Source organism: Hemitrygon akajei, chromosome 16 (genome assembly GCF_048418815.1).
Source record: "Hemitrygon akajei chromosome 16, sHemAka1.3, whole genome shotgun sequence".
Classification (NCBI taxonomy): Eukaryota; Metazoa; Chordata; class Chondrichthyes; order Myliobatiformes; family Dasyatidae; genus Hemitrygon; species Hemitrygon akajei.
Genome location: NC_133139.1, coordinates 61904511 through 61926378, shown reverse-complemented (window position 1 = coordinate 61926378; position 21868 = coordinate 61904511). Strand labels below are relative to the sequence as shown.

Below are 21868 nucleotides of genomic sequence, written 5' to 3'. Positions count from 1 at the left end.
CCCTTCATCAGGAGTGAAGTAACATGGGATGGTCAAGGGGGGGATAAGAAGTGGGGGGAGGGATAAAGTAGAGAGCTAGGAAGTGATAGGTTGGAGGGAAATGGGCTAGGGGGAAGGTGGAGAATTATGGGAAGTAAAAGAGAAAGAAAGGTAGGGCTGGGGGGGAGATTATAGTGAGGGGGAAAAGAGAAAGAGAATCAGACTGAAATAATAGGGATGGGGGGGCAGGGGTATCAACGGAGGTCTGTGAGTTGGATGTTCATGCCGGCAGGTACTACAAACCTACTAACTCCCACAGCTACCTAGACTATTCCTCCTCCCACCCTGTCTCCTGCAAAAATGCTATCCTTTTCTCTCAATTCCTCCGCCTCCGTCGCATCTGCTCTCAGGATGAGGCCTTTCATTCTAGGACAAAGGAGATGTCTTCCTTTTTTAAAGAAAGGGGCTTCCCTTCGTCCACTATCAACTCTGCCCTCCATCGTGTCTCCCGTATTTCACACACCTCTGCCCTCACCCCATCCCCCTGCCAGCCCACCAGAGATAGAGTCCCCCTGGTCCTCACCTATCACCCTACCAGCCTACAGATCCAACGTATAATCCTCTGAAACCTGCCACCTCCTACGTGATCCCACCACCAGCCACATCTTCCCCCCCTCCCTCCCCCCCCCCCCCCCCCCACTCTCGGCTTTCCGCAGGGATCGCTCCCTACGTGACTCCCTTGTCCATTCATCCCCCCCATCCCTCCCCACTGACCTCCCTCTGGGCACTCATCCCTGCAAACGGAAGAAGTGCTACACCTGCCCCCACACTTCTTCCCTCACCACCATCCCAGGCCCCCGACAGTTCTTTCAGGTAAGGCACCACTTCACCTGCGAGTCAGCTGGGGTGATATACTGTATCCGGTGCTCCCGATGTGGCCATTTATACACTGGGGAGACCTGCCGCAGATAGGGAGACCATTTTGCTGAACACCGGCACTCAGTCCTCCAGCAGTGGCGGGATCTCCCTGTGGCCACACACTTCAATTCCACAGACCACTCCCACTCCGACATGTCTGTCCATGGCCTCCTCTACCGTCAAGATGAGGCCACATGCAGGTCAATGGAGCAATACCTTATCTCCCGCCTGGGTAGCCTCCTACCTGCCGGCATGAGCATCCAACTCACAGACCTCTGTTGATACCCCTGCCCCCCCCTTACCCCCATCCCTATCTATTATTTCAGTCTGATTCTCTTTCTTTTTTCCCCCCCCTCACTGTAATCTCCCCCCCTCCAGCCCTACCTTTCTTTCTCTTTTATTTCCCATAATTCTCCACCTTCCCCCTAGCCCATTTCCCTCCAGCCTATCACTTCCTAGCTCTCTACTTTATCCCTTCCCCCACTTCTTATCCCCCCTTGACCATCCCATGTTAATTCACTCCTGATGAAGGGTTTCGGCCCGAAACGTCGTCACTACTTACTCCCATAGTTGCTGTCTGGCCTGTTGAGTTCTGCCAGTATTTTGTGTTTTTATTTATTTCCAGCGTCTGCAGATTCACTCGTAATACATTTTGTATTTTAATTGGTAAAGTTTTGTTGGCCAAAATTGCAACTTCCCTCGCTTTTGAATTAAATGAAGCTGCTATAACATTTCTGACCCAATCTCTCTTTAATTTCTGATGTTCTATCTCTGTTAAATGTGTTTCTTGTATAAAAGCTATATCTATTTTCATTTTCTTAATGTATGTTAAAATTCTTTTTCTTTTCACCGGTCCATTAAGCCCATTAACATTAAAACTTAAAAAATTCAGTAAATTAGTCATTATTTTTAACGGAGTTACTCCAGTCTATAATAATACATAATATTTCAACTCTCATAGTACCTTGGGGAATTATTTTAAAATTCTCCGTGTTGCTACGTGTCTCCCCTCCGATCATCCAGGCAAAGAAAGAAAGATAAAAGAAAAATAGATTATAAAGAAAAAAAAACACAAAAACCCCCCTGCTAATGTTGTGAATGGGAAAAAAACACAACATTACCCCCCCTCCGTTGTGCAGGTCATGGCAAACGCCATGATTACACACGTGAATCCCGTAGCGATCGATCCGAAGTTCCCCCAGCTCCCCCGTAACATGAAAAAAGTATATATAAGAGAAGAAAAAATAATATAGCTACTCTTGATTAATATTTCTCAAATTTTTACCTTTCTCCCCCGTATCATATAATTAAAAATATATTTAAATATTCTTCTGTCCTTAATGTCCATCAACTCACTTCAGTGTCCCCGTCTTCATTTTTAATCTGTTTCACTTTTAAATCTTTACTGTGTCTAGCGAATATTTGGGAGTTCTTGTGCAAACTCCTCTGCATCCCGATGATCAGTAAAAAAATCATCTTTTTCCGTCATCCAAAAAAATTATCAGTGTTGCCGGGTGGCGCAATATAAATTTATAACCCTTTTCCCAAAAAACTTTTTTCGCTGGGTTTAATTCCTTCTTTCTCTTCAAAAGGTCATAACTTATATCAGGATAGAAAAGAACTGCTTTCCCTTCTATCATGAATGGCTCATTTCTCTTTCTGGCACATTGGGCAGCCGCCTTCAGGATCTTTTTATCTTGATATCGTAAGCATTTTATCAAGATTGGTCATGGGTTTTGATCAGGCTGAGGTTTTGGTCTTAAGGCTCTGTGGACCCTTTCAATTTCAATCAACTGGGTTCCCTCTTCCATTTCCAAATTTTCTAGGATCCATTTTTGAAATTTTTTTATTGGATCCTCTCCCTCTATCCCTTCTTTAAGACCAACAATTTTAATATTATTTCGTCTACTACATTTTTCAAGATCGTCTATTTTTTTCAACAGTCGTTTTCTTTCTGATGTCCAGGCAAGAATATTATCTTCCATTTTATTCACTCTATCAATAGTGTCTCCTGTTATTTCTTCCAGCTTTTTAACTTTCTTGTCCATTTTCTCCTGTTTTTTCACCATTTTATCAGACATAGTCTTCATATTTTTAATATCTTTTATTATTTTTAATTTTTTAAATTCTTTTAATTCATGCATTATTTGCGCCTAAGCTTCTCTTATGTCTCCAGAATATCCTCCACCTCCAATCTTTTCCTGTTGTTCTTCTTTTACCTCCTCATCTTCATCTGTATGTTCCAGAGAATCCGAATCGACCTCATGTTCATTTTCACTTCCACTTACAGTCATAGCTGGGATTTGTAGTTCAAATTGCTCGTGTTTGCGTATGCCCTTTCCTGTGCGCACGCACAGTTCCTGTTGTTCCTTCTTGGAGACTGTTGATGTTGCCGCCGATTCCTGTTCTGTATCACTGGAGGTAAGATGCACTTGAGTCCGAGGCTTCTTCATGGTGGCCGGCCCAGCTTGTACTGTCTTCAAAGTAGAAGTTTTCTTCTTTGTCTGTTTAGGAGGCATATCTAAGGAAAATCCTGAGTAGTTTAGACATAGTTTTTAGAAAATATTTACTAACTTTTCTTCACTTAAACATTAATTTATTAGTTTTTTACGGGAGAGCTGGATTTCCACGTCTCGATCCTACGTCATCACGTGAAGTCCCCCCTAGGTTTAACTTTGAGTTTACTATAAATGAGGCAGATGAGTATCACGTGGTAACCTGAGCTCACTGATTGTACTATTGCCTCTGTCAGAAAGTTCCATTCCAACTCCAAAAGAGTCCAGCACAGAGACAGTGTTCCGGTATGGTACTGTGAAAAGTTATGGCCTTTCAGTGAAAATGTCACAGTGAGATCATGTATGCCAGTTCAGGTTGTAATACAGGGTATAGTCGTGCAATCACTTCATTCAAATTTGATCTATTGAATTTGTCAGATCCAGATGTTACTGAGATATTGGTGGGTCTTCAGGTGGCTGTTGAGGCTGAACTGGGATCCACATGTTCTGATGCAGTGCGAGCAAGAGTAAGTGGCAGCTGTGGTTAGTAGATGGTCTTTTTGTTGTTCAGTCTCTGCTTTCACAGCTGCTGCTTGTTCTCTGGCCCAGCAGAGATTGCTGTCAGGTAGCACGGCTCCCTTTTGAACAAATTTCCTGCAGGTGTATCTATTGAGTGCAATGTCTTCTCAGCTTTTGGATGTAATGTATTTATTTGGCTGATTTTGATGTTATTTTCGAAGCATTTCCTTTACCCACCAGGGTCTCGCTGACCTTTTAATATAGAGTAAAGGATCTGTTTAGAGACAACGTGAGTTAGGCATCTGGATGACATGACCATGGGAGTTGGTGTTGCTTTATCATGATGGGGGTCAGAATTAGAATTGGGTTTAACATCACTCGCATATGTTATGAAATTTTTAAACTTTATGGCAGCAGTACTTGATAAACGTAGAGGAGAAAAAACTGATTTATAGTAAGTGCATCTGCATGTGTGTGTATATATTTAAAATAACTAGTGTAAAAAAAAAATGTAGTGAGGTAGTGTTCATAGGTACATTTAGAAATCAGATGGCAGAGGGGAGGAAGCTGTTCCTGATTGCTGAGCATGTGCCTTCAGGCTTCTGTACCTCTTTCTGTTGATAACAATGAGAAGAGGGTATGACCTGGGTGGTGAGTGTCCTCAGTGATGGTTGCTGTCTTCCTAAGGCATAGCTCCTTGAAGGTGTCTTTGATACTACAGAGGCTAGTACGCATGATGGAGCTAACTAATTTTACAAGTTTCCGCAATTTTATGTTCTTGTTCATGTTGGCCTCATCCAGTACACTGGTGTTAGTGTACCTGCCCTTCCAGCTGATCCTCAATCTTTAGTAATGATCTTTGGTGGTAGTGCGACAGGACACAGGAGGTATAACAGCACTGGAAGATAAAGGACTTCTTCTGTATGCCTGGATATCACTTATTCTCCTCCACACCCCCCTGCCGCCCCCCCCCCCCCCCCCCCCCCCCCATGGAGGTTTGGGGATCTCATAGCAATGTACAAGATTCTAACAGGACTGGACAGTGTAGATGCAGGAAGAATGTCTCCATTTGCTGTGGAGTCCAGGACCAGGATTCATGTTCTTTAAGGATAAGGGGTGAAATTTTAGACCTGAAATGAGAAGATTCCCCCTCACAGATGGTGGTGACCCTGTGGAATTACCTACTGCCATGATGCTATGTGCCTGTGATGCTGCCACAAGTAAGCTTTTTATTGCATCTGTGCATATGACAATAAATGCGACTTTGTCTACCAACCAAATCATTAAACATATTCAGGAAGGAATAGAATGTGTTTCTAAAAATTTCAGGGATTATGGGGTGATGTTTGTAGTAGGGTACTGAGTTTTGATTCTTGACCATGATTGTGGTCAAATGGTGGTGCAGGCTCAGATGGTGGACTTCTGTTATTCTATCTTTCCATAATTAAATGTTCTGGAGGCTTTTCAACATGTTAATTGTCTGAGGCACTTACAAAAGTGACTGTATTTCATAAGTGTTTTAATGTAGTTATAGATTACCAACCATATTGAGTAAGTTGCTAAATTAGCTACAATGTGAGTCAGTTAAAATGGTGCTGCTTATCAGGGACAATGGCATTTACAGACATTCAATTGGAACATAGAATGGTACTGCACAATCATAGGAATTTCGGTCCACAAAGTTATGATCAGCTAGTTAAATTAGCAAATATGTGCTCAACTAAACTAATCTCACCCCTGGCTACACAATGTCTTTGTCCATCCATTTCCTGCACATTCATGTGCCTGTCTAAGAGCCTCTTAAACATCTCATTCATATGCTGCCTGGGGTGGTGATGGAAGCAAATGTTCCAGGCCAATTTCAGTTGGTAGTGTGGTGTATGTGTCTTGATAATCTAATGCCTAGGTACTGCACCAATGAAATGTGGTCTTTATCATTACTAGCTGCAAACCAAGCCAGGCTTTCATGCATCAGAGCCATTAAGACAAGTAAAGTTGGATGAAAAATAACCAGTATCATTCGAGGAGGAACTGTATAAATGCTTGAAGGGAAAGTAAAGATTGTAAAGGATCCTGATATTGACCAGTATGCTGTATGAGGATGGATACTGAGAGTTGGTAGCTGTTTTTCCAGTACTACTTGGCTGACTATTATTTGATGTAGGATATTTGCATAAATACCAGTAAATCCCCTCATAATGACTGAAGATTGTAGTTCATTAGGAGAAAAGTAACACTTCGGCCTTCCTGAAGTTTTAGAAGGTGTGGGGAACATAGACAATTGTAATCTTTTTCAGTTACGATGGAACTAGTGGGAAGAATTGCATGGGGGATAAAATCCAGACTTTTCACCTGTAACTTGTAGTCCTGTTCTTGTAGATCAGCAGTTTTACGAGGAGAACAAACCATTTACGTGTCTGGACGGCTCGAAAACCATTCCATTCCATGAGGTGAATGATGATTACTGTGACTGCAAGGATGGCTCGGATGAACCAGGTTAGATGAATTATTTTAAAATTGAACTAAATTGAAAGTTTGATTATCTCTGCATTATTAATTGAGCGATTCATTCTTCATTGTGCATGTTTATGTGTTAGTGTATTGTACAGATGACTCCTATGGTGGGAGGTAGATGGCGGGTGATCATTGTTTAGTAAAATAAGAACCTTTATTACATTTTTCTGTAACTCAAAACCACATTTGTATGCACATCAAGAAACACATTTAAAAACAATAAAGTTTGGATAACGTGATTTCTTCAAGGGCGATTTTCTGTAATTTGAATGGCCTTACCACAGTGTAGTCTCCTGGTGTCAATAAAATGGAAGACAATAATTTCTAAGATTAGTATGTTATTAAAAGAAGTTTGTCCTCTATGCATACTTGTTAGTAATAAGATCTATTAATAATTTCTTGACATGTTTCTTTTTCTGAGGGCAGTTGGTGTGCTAATTTCTAAAGCATTTGATGGGCACAGGTTGTAAGTGTATCTCATCTGCAAAAACTAATTTTATATCCAGTGAAATATATTTATATTTAACAGATAGCTTATGAGCTAAGTGTTTCAGTGATCTATGTAGGAGAACTAAAGAAACTTGTCACTTTTTGTTGCATAAATATGGGACCAGTGTTGTCATTAAAATTTGCATTTGGGGTACTTATAAAATTTCAAGATTATATTGCATCTTGAATTATCTTAAGTTCCTTCTTGAAGTGTTATCCTTAAACCAGTTTTTTGAAGGTGGTGTTCTTATTAAGTGTTGTTAGCAAATTTATTTTTGGTTAGAATTCAGAGTGTAAGACTGTCACTTTTAAGTGCAAATTTAATTTGCCTGTGCAGATTTGTTAATGTACCAGTTTATAAACTTGCCTGTTCCGCATGGTGCTGCTGATGGTCATCTAAAGTGATGGAGCTGTGAGCCTGTTTTGTCTCTTACTGTGGGGAATGGTCTCTTAACAGCTGCATAGAGCCAAGTATGATGTTTCTTAACTCAATGTAAATCTTCTGGAATTTGCCATCATCTGGAACTCAGTGCCAGATGCATAGATGGGGCAAAATTTATTGGGTGCATTCAGGAGAGTTTCTTGATGTAGCTTATCCAACAAGGGAAGGGGACCTCCTCAAGCTTGAATTGGGGAATGAACCTGCCCTTCAGTGGGAGAGAATTTTGGGAACAGTGATCATAATTCCCCAAGTTTTCAGATGTGGTTAAGACTCAAACACGAGAGAGTCTAGTTATGACAGTGTTGGTCATAGATGAGAACATGTGTTGGGTGCAGTTGTTAATAGGAAAGGCCACATCTGACATAAAGGTTGGCTGGTCATAGTTCAGGATCAAAATGTTCCTCTGAGGCAGAAATGCAAGGATTGCAAGGTTTGGGAACCTTGATGAGATGTGTTGTAAATTTACTCAAAAAGCAAAACGAACCATACATAAAGGTCTAGGAAGTTGAAGTTGGTTAGATCCTTAGAGGAGTATTAATTAAGTAGGAGAAGGCTTAAACAGCAAATGCAGGCTACATGACTCATTGATGAATGGGATCAAAGGTTATTTTATACATTAAGAACAATAGGGTAACAAAGGACTGGATAGGATTACTGAAAGGCCAAAATTATGCCTAGAACCAGAGGCAATGGCTGAGGTAAACAAGTACTTTGCATTGGTATTTACCAGGGAGGATAGCGAGATAACAGATAATCCAGGGCATGTTGATATCGAGGAGGAAATGATGTTGGGTCTCCAGGCTCCATTGCAGTCTTATCTTGTGCACAGATCTTTAGCTCCTTCTGTATGGCCAAATACCTTGCCTCTCCTGGTTCACCTTCATTCACGCTGTTTTTTTGCATCAGAAGCCCTTGTGTTTATCAAACACTATTTCCCTTTTGTAAAACTGTAACTGCATGACTGTGTTACGATTTTCCAATACCAACTACCGTAGATTCCGGACTACAGAGCGCACCTGATTAAAAGCCGCTGGCTCTAATTTTAGAAATAAAATCATTTTTTTAATTGTAAAGGCCGCATCGGATTTTAGGCCGCACCGGATTTTCGGCCGCAGGTGTCCCACGTTGTAATATGAGATATTTACACAGAAAGATATTACACGTGAGGATTTTTTTAACTTTTAATTAAATCCATATGGTAACAAAAACAAATACATATTGCAAATGCTTTTTTTCGAACCGTGCCCGTACGCGGCTACTTTTAAATATACGTTGCGTATACTTCTTTACTGAACAACATTCCAATATCTCCTAACGACTGGTAAAAAAATATATATATTGCAGCCTACCAGGAAAAGTTATTGATACCTTTAACTTAAAAGCAGAGTTCGCTCAGATCCAAAGCCGCTCGCGTAATGCGCTCCCTCCCTCCGTCCCGTTTCATCGCAAACCGGCATTTTCCCACAAGACACCGCGAAACCGGGTGTGACGTCATAGCATCCCGCGATGTAGTACAGAAAACAAATATACTTTAAACTAAGTAGGCAGCACAATGCTTCGAGTGTTTTCCATGTTGATGAGGGTGAGTACAAATGACTGATTTACAATAATTTAATTGTGAAAGTGCGCTTGATTTATCGTACAATTTCATTGGACCTCTGTGAACTACTCATCAATTTTATTGGTCTACTGTTACGAGGCAAAATGTTTACGAGGCGGCATGAAAAAAATCATGCATTAGCCGCTTCGGATTATTGGCCGCAAAGTTCAAAGCTGTTCAAAATGTGGGAAAAAAGTAGCGGCTTAAAATCCGGAATCTACGGTAAGTGGATTCCAGGGATTTCCCAGTGACGGGAGCAGATCTATTGTGAGCTATGTCTCACTATATTTTCTCAGTATATTAACTAAGGCTGAGTTTTGCCCTGTTGTCTTTTGCCATTTGTTCTGAAGTTGATTTATAAAGAAATACAGCAGCACCATTTTGAACTGATCAGGGGTCATTTTTCCTATTGTCCTGGCTGATTACATTAATACTAACATAAATTGTTTTTTTAAAAAAAAGGTATCTCTGCTGACTGGCAAATTCATACATGCTGATTATCTTCTGTATTTCCACATTGTGGTTGTATTTAATTGTGAAACACTTAAAGAGCTCCCGTGGTTGTAAACAGCAGTACATGTTTCCCCACTAGCCGAAGGTAGAGCATTCCTATGAAATGGTTCGTAAGCCGGAATGTCTTAAAGTGAATAAGCAATTACGTTTTATTAATATGGGAAAAATTTGTGAGTGTCCCTAGACCCAAAGAATAACCTACAAAATCATGCCAAATAACACACAAAACCTAAAATAACAGTAACATATAGTAAAAGCAGGAGTGATATGATAAATACACAGCCCATATAAAGTAGAAATACTTTTCTGCAATCATTGCAGTACTGTCTAGCATAGCGGAAATCTCACTACATAGCGCTATTAGTGTAGCGGAAGCAGTCTCTCCAGTAACCTTTAAGCTATGAAGCTGCCAAATCATACTAAATAACACATAAAAATACACAGCTTATATAAAGTAGAAATAATGTATGTACAGTGTAGTTTCACTTACCGGAATCGGGAAGACAGCGAGCACACTGATGATGATGTGTTCGGTTGAGTCGTCGGAGGTTGGGGTGCTCGGCAATTTTTTCCAATAAATTGCAATTTTGTCACAGTTAAACACTTGCTTATACAAATAACCACCTTCTGAAATTATTTTCTTCAGTTCTGCTGGGAACTTTTTGGCAGCTTCAGTATCAGCTGAAGCACTCTCTCCAGTAAACTTTAAGCTATGAAGCTGCCCTCACCTCAGAAACTGATCAAACCACTCACGACTATCTTTAAATTCCACTTTTGCAACACTTTCATCACCATCGTCTAGTGCTTTCTGTTTCAGCTTATTAAAAAGACTGATTTCTCCTGAGTGTAAGATAACTTAATGGAACACCATGCTTTGTACACCCTTCAATCCACTCAAGCAACAGACTTCCCATTTTATCCATTATTGGATGCCGACTGGTGTACAAAAAAGAGAGACCACATTGCTACGAGCAGAGCCAGGAGTAACATTGGCAGCTTTCAGGATTCTTTCTCTCTGCGTATAAATAATGTGAATGGTGGACAGAGGCAAGTTCAATGCGCGGACGATGTCCTTACTTTGTTCACCACAATCAAAATGCTTAATTATGTCTAGTTTTATGCTAAGTGTAACACCCTTACAAGCTCTTTTAGGCTTTTCCGATACCTTAGAACGCACCTTGCTAACGGATGCACAAAATAAATCAACATAAAGCACAGATGCTCACAAGCATGTGTTTAAGCAATGGCGGCTAGAATGAGTTCCGGGGTGGAGCTTGGCTGCTTTTTTTTCGTAACAGTGAAAACACCTGTTAGCGAAAACAGGTAACTAATGTAGGTCTTTCGTAACAGTGAGGTGTCATAAAGCGAACATTCGAAAAACGGGGGCCACCTGTATATAAATCCAGCCTGTGTACACCAGCTGCCTGTTGTGGTAGTGTGGTGGGTAGATTACAGGATTCTCCTCCTCTTGGGCCATTTATTTGTAGATACAAAATCAAATGCCAGATCAGAATCAATGGACCAAATGAATTCATTGTAGAGAACCTTCTGCAGAGAGTCTGGTCCTTTTTTTGAACTCCCTTTATGGAATAGCTAACTGTGCTTTGAGTGAGTTAATACCTGATCTGAATTCTCTTTACTAGGAACATCAGCCTGTCCAAATGGCAACTTCCACTGCACCAATGCAGGCCACAGACCTCGGTATATTCCCTCTTCCCGTGTGAATGACGGCATATGTGGTAAGTGCTCTTATAACTGGTGGGCAGAAATAGACTGCACTCTGATCTTAGAACTGTTTTTCTTTAATTAAAATTTGTTTTAAAGAGGAGAAAGAAGTATTTTTATTGTTAGTGTCTTATATTCACTCTAACAGTAGCACTATGTTCTGCATTATTAATATACTGATGCAGTGAAATGATCTGCATGGATAACGTGCAAAACAAACTTTTACTGTATTTCAGTACATGTGGCAATAGTAAACCAGTCTGCATTAGATGCCTCCTTCATGGAGGCATAGAGCCAGCTGATTGAACTGCCATTCTGGCTCCAGGTTTCCTGGATAATGGTTCAGTGTACCATAGAGTATTTCTGCCAACTTTTACAAATTTGGCTTCTCATTGAGGTTTCTGTGAGCAGTGATTGGATGCTTCAGGGATAAGCAGTCACTGGGGGCAAGAATTCTAGGAATGATTGAATGTAGTTCTTTTTGACGCAGGAGTACAGTGCTGTGAAAAAGCCTCTTGAATCCTGTACATAAACACGAGATCTTGCACAAGCTGGAAATCCAGGGTAACATGCAAAATGCTCGAGAAAGTAAGCTGGTCAGGCAGTATCAATGGAAAGGAATGAAGAGTCAGTGTATTTTTTAAGGTTGAACCACTTTATCAGGGCTTGATGAAGGATCGCAGTCCAAAATGTTGACTTTTTGCTTCTTTCCATAGATGCAGCCTGACCTACTGAGTTCCTCCAGCATTTTGCATATGTTACTCTTGAGTCCTGTGTTCTTGATCTGGACCAGCTGACTTTGATATCACATTTGTCATCTGCTATTGGCATGGAGGAGTCTAAAAATCTTTACTCCATTTCCACAACAATTTTTATTTAATTTATGTGGTTTGCATGCTTTTATTACAAGATTAGGGTATTCCAGCCATATCAGAAACTACTGCTCTTCAAATAAATCATGAACACTTTTCTCAATACAGAGCTATAAAGGGACAAGTTTGCTATAAGTGGAACTGCACAAATGGCTCATTAAGTTAATGTAAGTTGTGGTTGCAGGAATGAGGTATTGTTTTTAAGATTTTGTTAGCATTCATAGCATTGTAATGTCGGCACTCCTTTCGAGAGGAGTAGAATATAAAAGCAAAAGCAAGGATGTAATGCTGAGGCTTTAGAAGACATTGCCACCAGCTTGGAATATGGTGAGCAGTTTTGGGTCCCTGTCTAAGAAAGGATGGGCTGGCATTGAAGAAGGTCCAGAGGAAGTTCACAAGAATGATTACAGGAATGAAAGGGTTACATATGAGGAGCATTTGATGGTTCCAGGCCAGTCCTCACTGTTCAGAAGAATGAGGGGAGAATCTCATTGAAACCTTTCAAACAATGAAAGGCCTAGATTGATTGGACATGGGGGGGAGGTTTCTTATAGTGGGGCAGTCGAGGACCAGAGGGCACAGCCTCACAATACAAGTGTGTCCTTTTAGAACAGAGATGTAAAGGAATTTCTTTAGGCAGAGGTGGTGAACCTGTAGAATTCATGGCTGTGGAGGCCAAGTCATGAGATATATTTAAAAGTAATATTAATAGGTTCTTGATTAGTAAGGGCATCAATTGTTACGGGGAGATGGCAGGAGAATGGGGTTGAGAGGGATTATAAGACTCAATAGGCCAAAATGGCCTAATTCTGCTCCTTTGTCTTAAGGTCTTTTGAATGATTTCAGAATAAATAGCGAAACTTCTAATTGCAGTTCTGTATTTATTATTAATAAATATTCATAAAGCAATAAAAATTCAGTTACTGATTAATAACCCTTAGTTAACCTTTCCTATGACTCAATGGTCTCTTATTTGTAAATGTGTTGTAAGAACCACTTTATAAATAGGAATAAACATTGCTTTGCTTTTGGTGCAAAGTTTTTGTTCTAGAGCACAGCAAACTTAATATACTTAATGTATTTATAGTAGTGGTTGGGAAGCTGTAGCTTAGACTTTTTGGTAAACTGGTATATCTGTACTTGTGATTCCTTTAGTTCACCATGTTCTGTGTCCACTTATTTAGAGATACAGGTAGTCCCCGAGTTACGAATGTCCGACTTACGGACAACTCGTACTTACGAACCGAGGAAGGAGAGTGCCGTCTGCCGTTTTAAGTCGGATCGCGACGCCGTCCACCATTTTAAGTTGTTGCCGTTAACACTGTGTTGAGTGTGTAACTTTGTATTTGGCTTAAATTTTTCTTAGCAAGATTCACCCTGACTGCCCCCCCCCCCCCCCCCCCCCCATTCTGGTTGGCTGGTGGCACAGTGAGATCAGTGCTGGGCTCGAGAACGGAGATTTCCAAGTTCGATCCAGTGACAGACTGCTCCTGTGCCGCGTTGATGTCGATCCAGTGACTGCCGTACCATCCGTGCCAGGTTGATGTTGAGCACGCAACTCGACCTTGTAAAAGAAGCACTGCCACCTCCAGTTTAAATTCCCATGCAAAATATTGTGGAGGATCAAATACAGTACCCAAACCCAGCACAGCCCCACTTGTCCCATTTAACCTGTTTCAGTGTGGTGGACTTTCGGACTCGGGGAATTCAGTGCAGTGGTCCTTAGGACCCAGCGGACCTCGGGAGCCGGCGGAGGTCAGCACCCGCCGCCCGCAGTGTTTCTGTTCGGTTGATAGGAAGCGATTGCGATTGAAAATACAGTGGAAATAATATGTTTGGAAAGAGTTGAAATGCATTGGTCATTGGAAAAGCGTTAGGCTACAGTCGGTCAATGATCGGAACAATTTTTAAGGATAAGGTGAGAATAATGGAGCATGTGAAAGGCCCTTGCCCCGATGAAAGCTACAATTATTACTAAGCAATGCAGTGGTTTAATTATTGGGATACATACGTTTCTTAAGTGTTTTATATGCATAAAAAGGTAAAATATATACTATATACTAAGACAAACATTTGACTAACTGATGCTAAATAATATCGGATGTACTTGTTCCAACGCGTACATATCCGACTTAAAGACAAACTCAGGAACGGAACTCGTACGTAACCCGAGGACTGCTTGTTCAGCATGGTAACAGGCCAGCCCAGCAAGCCTGTGCCGGCCAATTGTACCCCTGTGACCAATTAAGCTAATAATCAACTTATACATCTTTGAAATGTGGGAGGAAACCAGAGCATCCGGAAGAAACCCACGTGGTCATGGGGAGGATGTGCAAATTCCTCACAGACCATGACAGGGATTCAATTTGAGTCACTGACACTGTAATAGTGTTATGCTAACGTGCCACTCCTATCTCATTTCTATCTCATCTCTGCTTCAACAGCAAGCAGTGACTATCAATACGCTGTGATGAATATGCTGATTATGTTCAGGAGAACATCACAGAGTCATAGAATGCTGCAGCACAGATGCAAACCCTTTGGTCCATCTAGTCCATGCCCCACAATTACTCTGTTTAGTCCCATAGACCCTCACCTGGATCATAGTCCTTCATATCCCTCCCATCTATGAACATGTCCAAATTTCTCTTAAATGTTGAAATCAAACAAATCCACCACTTCTGGCAGCTTGCTCCACACTCTCACCGCCCTCTGAGTGAAGGAGTTTCTCTTCATGCTCCCTTTACATATTTCACTCTTAGCCTATGACCTCTAGTTCTAGTCTCATCCAACTTCAGTGGAAAAAGCCTGCTTGCCTTAACTATCAATACCAATCATAATTTTATATACCTTGCTCAAATCTCCCCACATTCTCCTACGCTCCAGGGAATAAAGCCTTAACCTGTTCAACCTTTCCCTGTAACTCAGATCCTCAAGTCGTGGCAACATCCTTGTAAATTTTCTCTGTGCTCCTTCAATCTTATTTATTTCCTATAAGTAGGTGACCAGCACTGCACACAATACTTCAAATTAGGCCTCACCAATATCTTATGCTTCTGTACTCTAAAAGCTGATTTATGAAGGCTAATGTGCCAAAAGCTCTTTATGACTATCTACATGTGATGCCATTTTGAAGGAATTATGGATCCATATTCTCAGATCCATCTGTTCTATTGTACTCTTCAATGCTCACCATGTAATCTAATAAAATCATTGGGTATATTCAGATTTTGTGGACCTACTTGAACAGTTAAATGGCACTTGTTAATTTTCAAAACCTTATCACCCTGACAAATTGGTGATGGCAAACTTGGTGTTATTACAGCTAAGATTTATTCTGACAGGTTTGTATCAAGGAAAGATACTTGATACTTGGATTAATAGTTTGGTGCTAGTTGATGAGGTTAAGATTATTCCATGCTGCTAGTTGAGGCATAGTTGTGTGCATTCTTTCCTTAAAGGCAAGTGTAACCCCCTGGGTCGCCTCAGGCTCGCTCAGCTCGTTCTCGTCTAGGGGGAGCAGCCTTCGGCCCCGCCAAACTGGGTAATCAGCTGGTGTGGATGCTGTGTGATGTCCCCGCCTCGCCCAAAAACAGACAGTACACCATATGCGATTAAATGAGTACAATTTATAAAGGTTACTATAACTAAGTGATTAATAACGATACAGTATATATGAAGGAAAAAAAAAGAAAAGGCGCCAAACTTATCAAAGTCCAAACCACTTCGTGCACAACCGTTGGAGCTCAATTACTGAAGTCTTCTGGACACCATTCAATCCCCTCTGAACCCCTTGACTCGCAGCTCAGGACCACCCGAAGTGGTCAACCAAGCACATCTATCTTTGTCTCCTCTCCTTGGGGTACCTCCTAGCCTCGGACCCCCCCCCGGGTCCGTTCCTCGCCCAGTTTACAGCATCGTGTCCTCTCTCTCTCTCACCCACTCGCGCCGATCTCCCCAAAAGCCTGCCAACCATAGCTCACAGACTCAGAAGAAAGAACAACATTAATCCCAATTGGTTAACAAAGGAATACAATTCTCGTTATCAGTAAATTTTAACCCAAACAAGCTTCCAACACTCTCTCGCAACAAAGAAGCATTCCTACTTTTAACAAAACAAAGAAGCCATTTTGATTACATACACAGTAACAAAGAAAAAGAAGAAATCCCCTTTACACAAGTCAAGCCATGTTTCATGATGTTGGTTCACTGGTCAATGGATGTATTGTAAGCAGCACTAAGCCAAGCTGTTTCATGGTTTTCTCTGCTGAGCACAGCTGGCAAGCTCTTTTCATCTGGCCCTGAGTAGAAAACAAACATGAATTCCTGCTCTTGACTGCCTTTCAAACCATCCAAGTTGACAATTCAAAGCAAATAATTCTGTATCATACATGTATTACAAGGGTTTGGTGACTTAAGTTACTGGGCGAGTTTCTAATGGCCTGTAAACTTGAAAGCTCAAATTCTACCACAATATCATTGGTTTTTAAGTACAGTGAATTCTGTTTAATTGGGATACATTGGGACCATATGTTTTGGCCCAATTAGTGGCTGCCTGAATTAGCTGAAGTTTTGTGAAAATAGTTAAAAAGGTATAAAAAGACAAACTACCATTTAACTGAGTAACAAATTATGCATTTAAATGAAATGTAGAACAAATTAGAACACCACCAATGCTACTTCAGAACTATAAAACTGTACTACTTCCTAATAGCAATCAATGGAGGAATTCGTCCGGTGTATGTTATGTCTATGGGGTGTCTAGGGAGAGGTAGTACCTCTGATGAAGGGGCTTGTTGTGTCCATTCTAGGGCAGTGTACTCACCTTTGGTCCCCACTGGACACTCAGTTCACACTTGTGGTTCCAAGTAGCTGTTTGCATGCAACTGCAGAACACCACTTCTAAAGCAGCCGGTGGGCCTCATACCCTAGTGAAATAGGAACATGTCTGTCCTAGCATGTTAAGGCAGCTTGGGATACTGGACGGATGAGATCCAACAGCCAAGAAGGTGGTTCTGTAATGCTTCATGGAGAGTGAAGGGCATGATAAGGCGCAGAAGAAATCATGGTTATCCACTGCAGCCAAGGGTGACCCTAGTTTGTGACAACTATCTGTACCACTGGACCCCAACTTCCAATATCGAGAGAGTGAAACTCTCAGTGCATTGTCCCAGTGCAGTAGCTTTTCCACTTTAAAAACTCCCCTGGGCACGTTTCACTATCATTGTCAGATATCACGGACAACCAACACAGACATCTAGTGCACCAAAGGATACCTTCAAACAATGCTTTTGATGATTACATCCTCATTCTCCATTTTCATTGTAGCATTCAAGATGATTGTCAATACCTTTAAATTCTTCCTAGTTCCTAACTCGTTGAAGAGTGAAATCTCTTCATTTTTCACTGCCAGCTGTTCCTGGCAACTCCAAGCCTGAATGGTTGAAATCATAGTTAGCAAAACAATTCTAATTTGTTTTATGGCTCATGATCAAACTGTGGATGACATGGTAGTGTAGTGGTTAGCATAAAGCTCTACAACCCTAGTGTCCTGGGTTTTATTCCTGATGTTGCCTGTAAGGAGTTTGTACATTCTTTCTGTGACTGCATGGGCTTTGTCCAGGTGTTCTGGTTTCCTCCCATGGTCCAAAGACGTTAATTGGTCATTGTAAATTATCTTCTGTTTAGACCACAGTAAAATTGGGGTTGTGGGATGGTGTGGCTCAAAGGGCCAGCTGGCCTATTCCTCGCTGTTTCTCAATAAATAAATATTTCTCGCAAACTACCAATGACAAAAATCACTGGTTTTTGAACACAAACATGCAACTGATGCTATTTAAAAACTCTTTGCTCTCGGCACGGTGTAGTGTCTAACTGACGCTAGTTAGAAACTATTTGGCGAACGTCTCCTGTCCATATAAGTGCCTTGGGAATCCTGACTGTGCTTGTTCTTTAAGCGTTGTCTCAAATAAGCGGCTGCACCGATTGACTGATAGACCAATTAACCATAATCCACTGTAACTAAAATCTGGAATAAAATGCCGATTATTAAATATACTTGCCAGGCAGTTGCTAGAGCGGTGCATAGGATAATATGCACAGAAACCTTAGGGAGGGGAAACCTAACTTCTGTAATAGTGTAGCTGAAATGTGTGCTTCACTTTTGATAACTAATCTATTAGTGTTATTACTCAAATCAATTTTGCTTGCTGAAATTTGTGTACCCTCTGCTGAGTTAGACTATAACTACTAATTCTCTGAGTCCCGATGAAGGTTCTTAGCCCAAAACGTTGACTGTTTCAACCATAGATTCTGCTTGACCTGCTGAGTTCCTCCAACATTTTGTGTGTTCCGTCTCCCATGTATGTAAATTTGTTTTAGCCCCTGTTCATTCTGCAATCCTTTGAATTTCAGTCCGTTGGTTAGGCTCGGTATTCTGCTTTCCCACACAAGTTCTGGAAGAAAACTATTCACATCACTAGAAATATTATTTGGGTAGATTTAAATTCTCCAGAACTGTGCTCTTTCCTGAATTTAAATTCTGCCTGCAGGGCTGGGGTTTGTATCAGGCACAGTTTTATTGAAATTCTTTTGGAAATTTGACACATCCTCACTGGTAAATTTTGGTCAACTTGGTTTAAATTCCCTTGGTTATATGTGTTAAGAGTCATTGATTCATAAGACTATTCTGTGAAAGTGTTCTGTGTTCTTTGTTCTTGAGGGTTTGGTGTGGGGGATGGACCACATATACCGGTAGTTTTCTTCTGCTAAGTGAGAGGGAGAGGCCATGTTGGGTGAGGAAGCCCCTCTGTTATTGTAGTATGGCATCTTCCCAAGGGGCCACATGAGTGGCAGCAATGCTATTGGTGTTAAGGAGTGTAATTGAACCACACTGAAAGCATTGACAATGCGAAAGGTATTGTACGGTTTACTCTTGTAATTTTTTAAAATTACGAATGCCGTTTGTCTTGATATAAAAGACTGTTCCTTTCTTGTCACTTTTGTAGATTGCTGTGATACCTCTGACGAGTACAATAGTGGAGCTTTGTGTATAAACACCTGCAAGTAAGTACATCATGTTGATCTTCCAATATCGTAATTGCATAAAGAATGAATTTTGAAGGAATGTGTAAAGACTGGTGTCAGCAGGCCCGAGTCCATATCTGCTAGAGGCTGGAGCCTATCCTGGAGTTAAAAGACTGTGTATGTGCATGGGTTGGATGGAGGAACAGTTTTTGCTTTTGTTGTGTTCTGCTGAGCATTGTGGGCAAGCTATGTTGGAGGCTAAATGTGTGGTGACATTTGTGGGCTGCACCCAGCACATCCCTAGGAGTGTTGGTTGTTAATGCAAATAACACATTTCATTGTATGTTTTGATATACAAGTGACGAATAAACTTGGATCTTGAATCTTGTTTATTCAACTGTGAAGGTCAATGTTAGCACGATATAAACCTGCGTCTTCATAACAAATTTTGAACTTGTCTTATGTTATAATTCTGCAAGCTAATGGCTTGGTTTTTTTCTGCAGAAATTAATACATTCATCTCCTGTTATCTGCTTCTAAGTGCAGTTGCTGGCTGCCGTCCGCCTTTGATTGTTGGGTTCAATGCTGATGTGCATTGAAAATCATTTGCTTGTTAATGGTTGAGATTATTTTGGGACATGCTTTAAATTTCACTGTAGGATTTATTCTTAAAGTCCAATTCATTCAGACTAGTCTCAAGTGCCATAAACAGAAGCTTCAGCGGCGATTTCTCTGAGTGAAGGAGGTGCTGGTTGTCATTCAGGTATCATCACATAGCATAAAAATGGACCGTTTTCCCACTGAATTGGCATCAGACCATTAGGCACCCAGTTACACCAAAGATTTTTAAAGATCAGCTCTATTTGTTACATGTATGTCAAAAGTAGAATGTGGCATCTGCATCAATGACCAACACAGTCCAAGTGTTGGCATGCTTCTAGCACCTACATAGTATGCCTACAGCTTATTAACCCATACGTGTCTTTGGTATGTGATTGGAAACTGGACCAGCCAGAGTAGATGTACACAGACACAGGGTAAACATAAATTATTTACAGTCCGCGGCAAGAATTGAACCCTGATCGTTGGTGCTGACCACTGTGATGCTGTGCTACCCTAATTTAATAACCAATAACGAAAGTCACAGTACTGTCCACACATTCCCATCAACTGCCATCCCTGTTTCTGCTACTTGTGTACCTAGTCGGGACAATTTACAATCCCGGTTCATACGTCTCGGATGTGGCAGGGAACCCATGCAGTCACAGTGAGAACGTGCAAACTCCAACAGGGGCAGCACCAGTGGTCAGGATTGCACTCAGTGTTGGATCCTGATGCTTTTATGATCCACAGTTTCTTTGAAAGTCAATAATGATGCATAAAACTTATTGCTTGCAATTTTATTAAGATCAAAGAAAGCAAAGGCAAAAGTAATCATTGTCTCTTTCAGACTAGAGATAACAAAATTCCAGTGATAATAATTTACCAGTAAAATAGCCAGATTCAAGTGGTGTGACATCTGCTACTGAAAACTAGGAAGTTTCTAGAAAAATACTGAAGTAACTATGCTGTAAGTACTGGAAAATTCACTGAACAATTACATGTATATCATCAATTCTTCCTGGAAAGTTCTAACCATTTACCTCTCCCAAGCAATAATTTAGAGGCCAATTAATCTACTTGCAGGTCTTTTGGATGTATCCAGAAGAAATTCACGTGGTCACAAAAACATACAAAATTCACCATGAAGTCTGGACTGAACCAGACTCCCAGAGGAACACACAAAATGCTGAAGGAACGTGGGTAGCATCTATGGAGGGGAGCAAACAGCTGACATTACAGGGTTGAGACCCCTTTTCAGGACTCAGTGGTGCAGCAATTAGGTTTTGGAGCATAGAATAGCGGAGTGCAGTGCTGACTATGATGTAGTGCCAACCGTTTAATCTACTCCAAGATCAATTTAATCCTCCCTTCCGCATAGCCACCCATTTTTCTTTCATCCATATGCCTAGATAAGTCTCTGAAATTTCCCAATTGTATCTGCCTGTGCCACCAACCTGGTGGGATTGACTGGTCTTCTGTGTCAAAATAAGAATCTCAGGAGATGTAACTATGCAGTTTTTCCAACAATGCAGGGAACAAGGGCGCAAAGAGAGGGAAACTCTGCAGAAAATGGCAGAAATTGCGAAAGAAGGATTCAAGCTGAAACAGCAGCTAATTGAAGATGCCAAGAGAAGCCGAGAAGATAAACAGGTTTGTTCCTGCTTTAAATTCCACAGAAGTAATTTAAAGACGTATGGTCCTGCAAATTCTATTTCATTGTTTTTTGATGTTGGTGCACGAAATGCCCAGTTTTAAACTTTGCAATTTGTGGAATAGCCATACGTTTGTGCTTTTGTATTTATAATGCTACTTGTAAGGTTTCTTCTGGCTTGCTGGGAATAAGCTCAAAATTGTTCTAGTCTTTCTGAATGTCCCTGTAAAGATCTAATAAGCATTTTGCATCCCCTCCTGTTTTCCAGGAACCAATGTGTAGGCGCATTAAAAGACACTTAGCAGTCCTTTTATTAAACAATTTATAATTTCCTCAGGTTTTCTGAGGATAACATAGTTGGGTATGGCTTTGTCACATCCAAGTGGAAAATTGCCACTATAGTATAATTTATTTAATGCTGCACACTGGGGATCTTTGTGCCATCAAATTAATTTGACTGTATTTTTTAATACCCCAACATTTCAAATGTTTTAAAGGTACATTTAATGTCAGAGAAATTTA

General features: G+C 40.9%; 2 protein-coding genes across 2 annotated transcripts in view; one reads left to right on the top strand and one right to left on the bottom strand.

The window, feature by feature from the left end:
- c16h19orf53 (chromosome 16 C19orf53 homolog) overlaps positions 1 to 21868 on the bottom strand; it is a 355432-nt gene that overhangs the window by 197598 nt on the left and 135966 nt on the right. The gene's annotated exons all lie outside the window — the stretch shown is intronic.
- prkcsh (PRKCSH beta subunit of glucosidase II) overlaps positions 1 to 21868 on the top strand; it is a 125004-nt gene that overhangs the window by 10706 nt on the left and 92430 nt on the right. Inside the window, exons 2-5 of the mRNA XM_073068994.1 lie at positions 6291 to 6407; positions 11113 to 11208; positions 19074 to 19131; positions 21228 to 21345. Coding sequence (XP_072925095.1) covers positions 6291 to 6407; positions 11113 to 11208; positions 19074 to 19131; positions 21228 to 21345 — 389 coding nt within the window. The remainder of the gene's footprint in view (positions 1 to 6290; positions 6408 to 11112; positions 11209 to 19073; positions 19132 to 21227; positions 21346 to 21868) is intronic.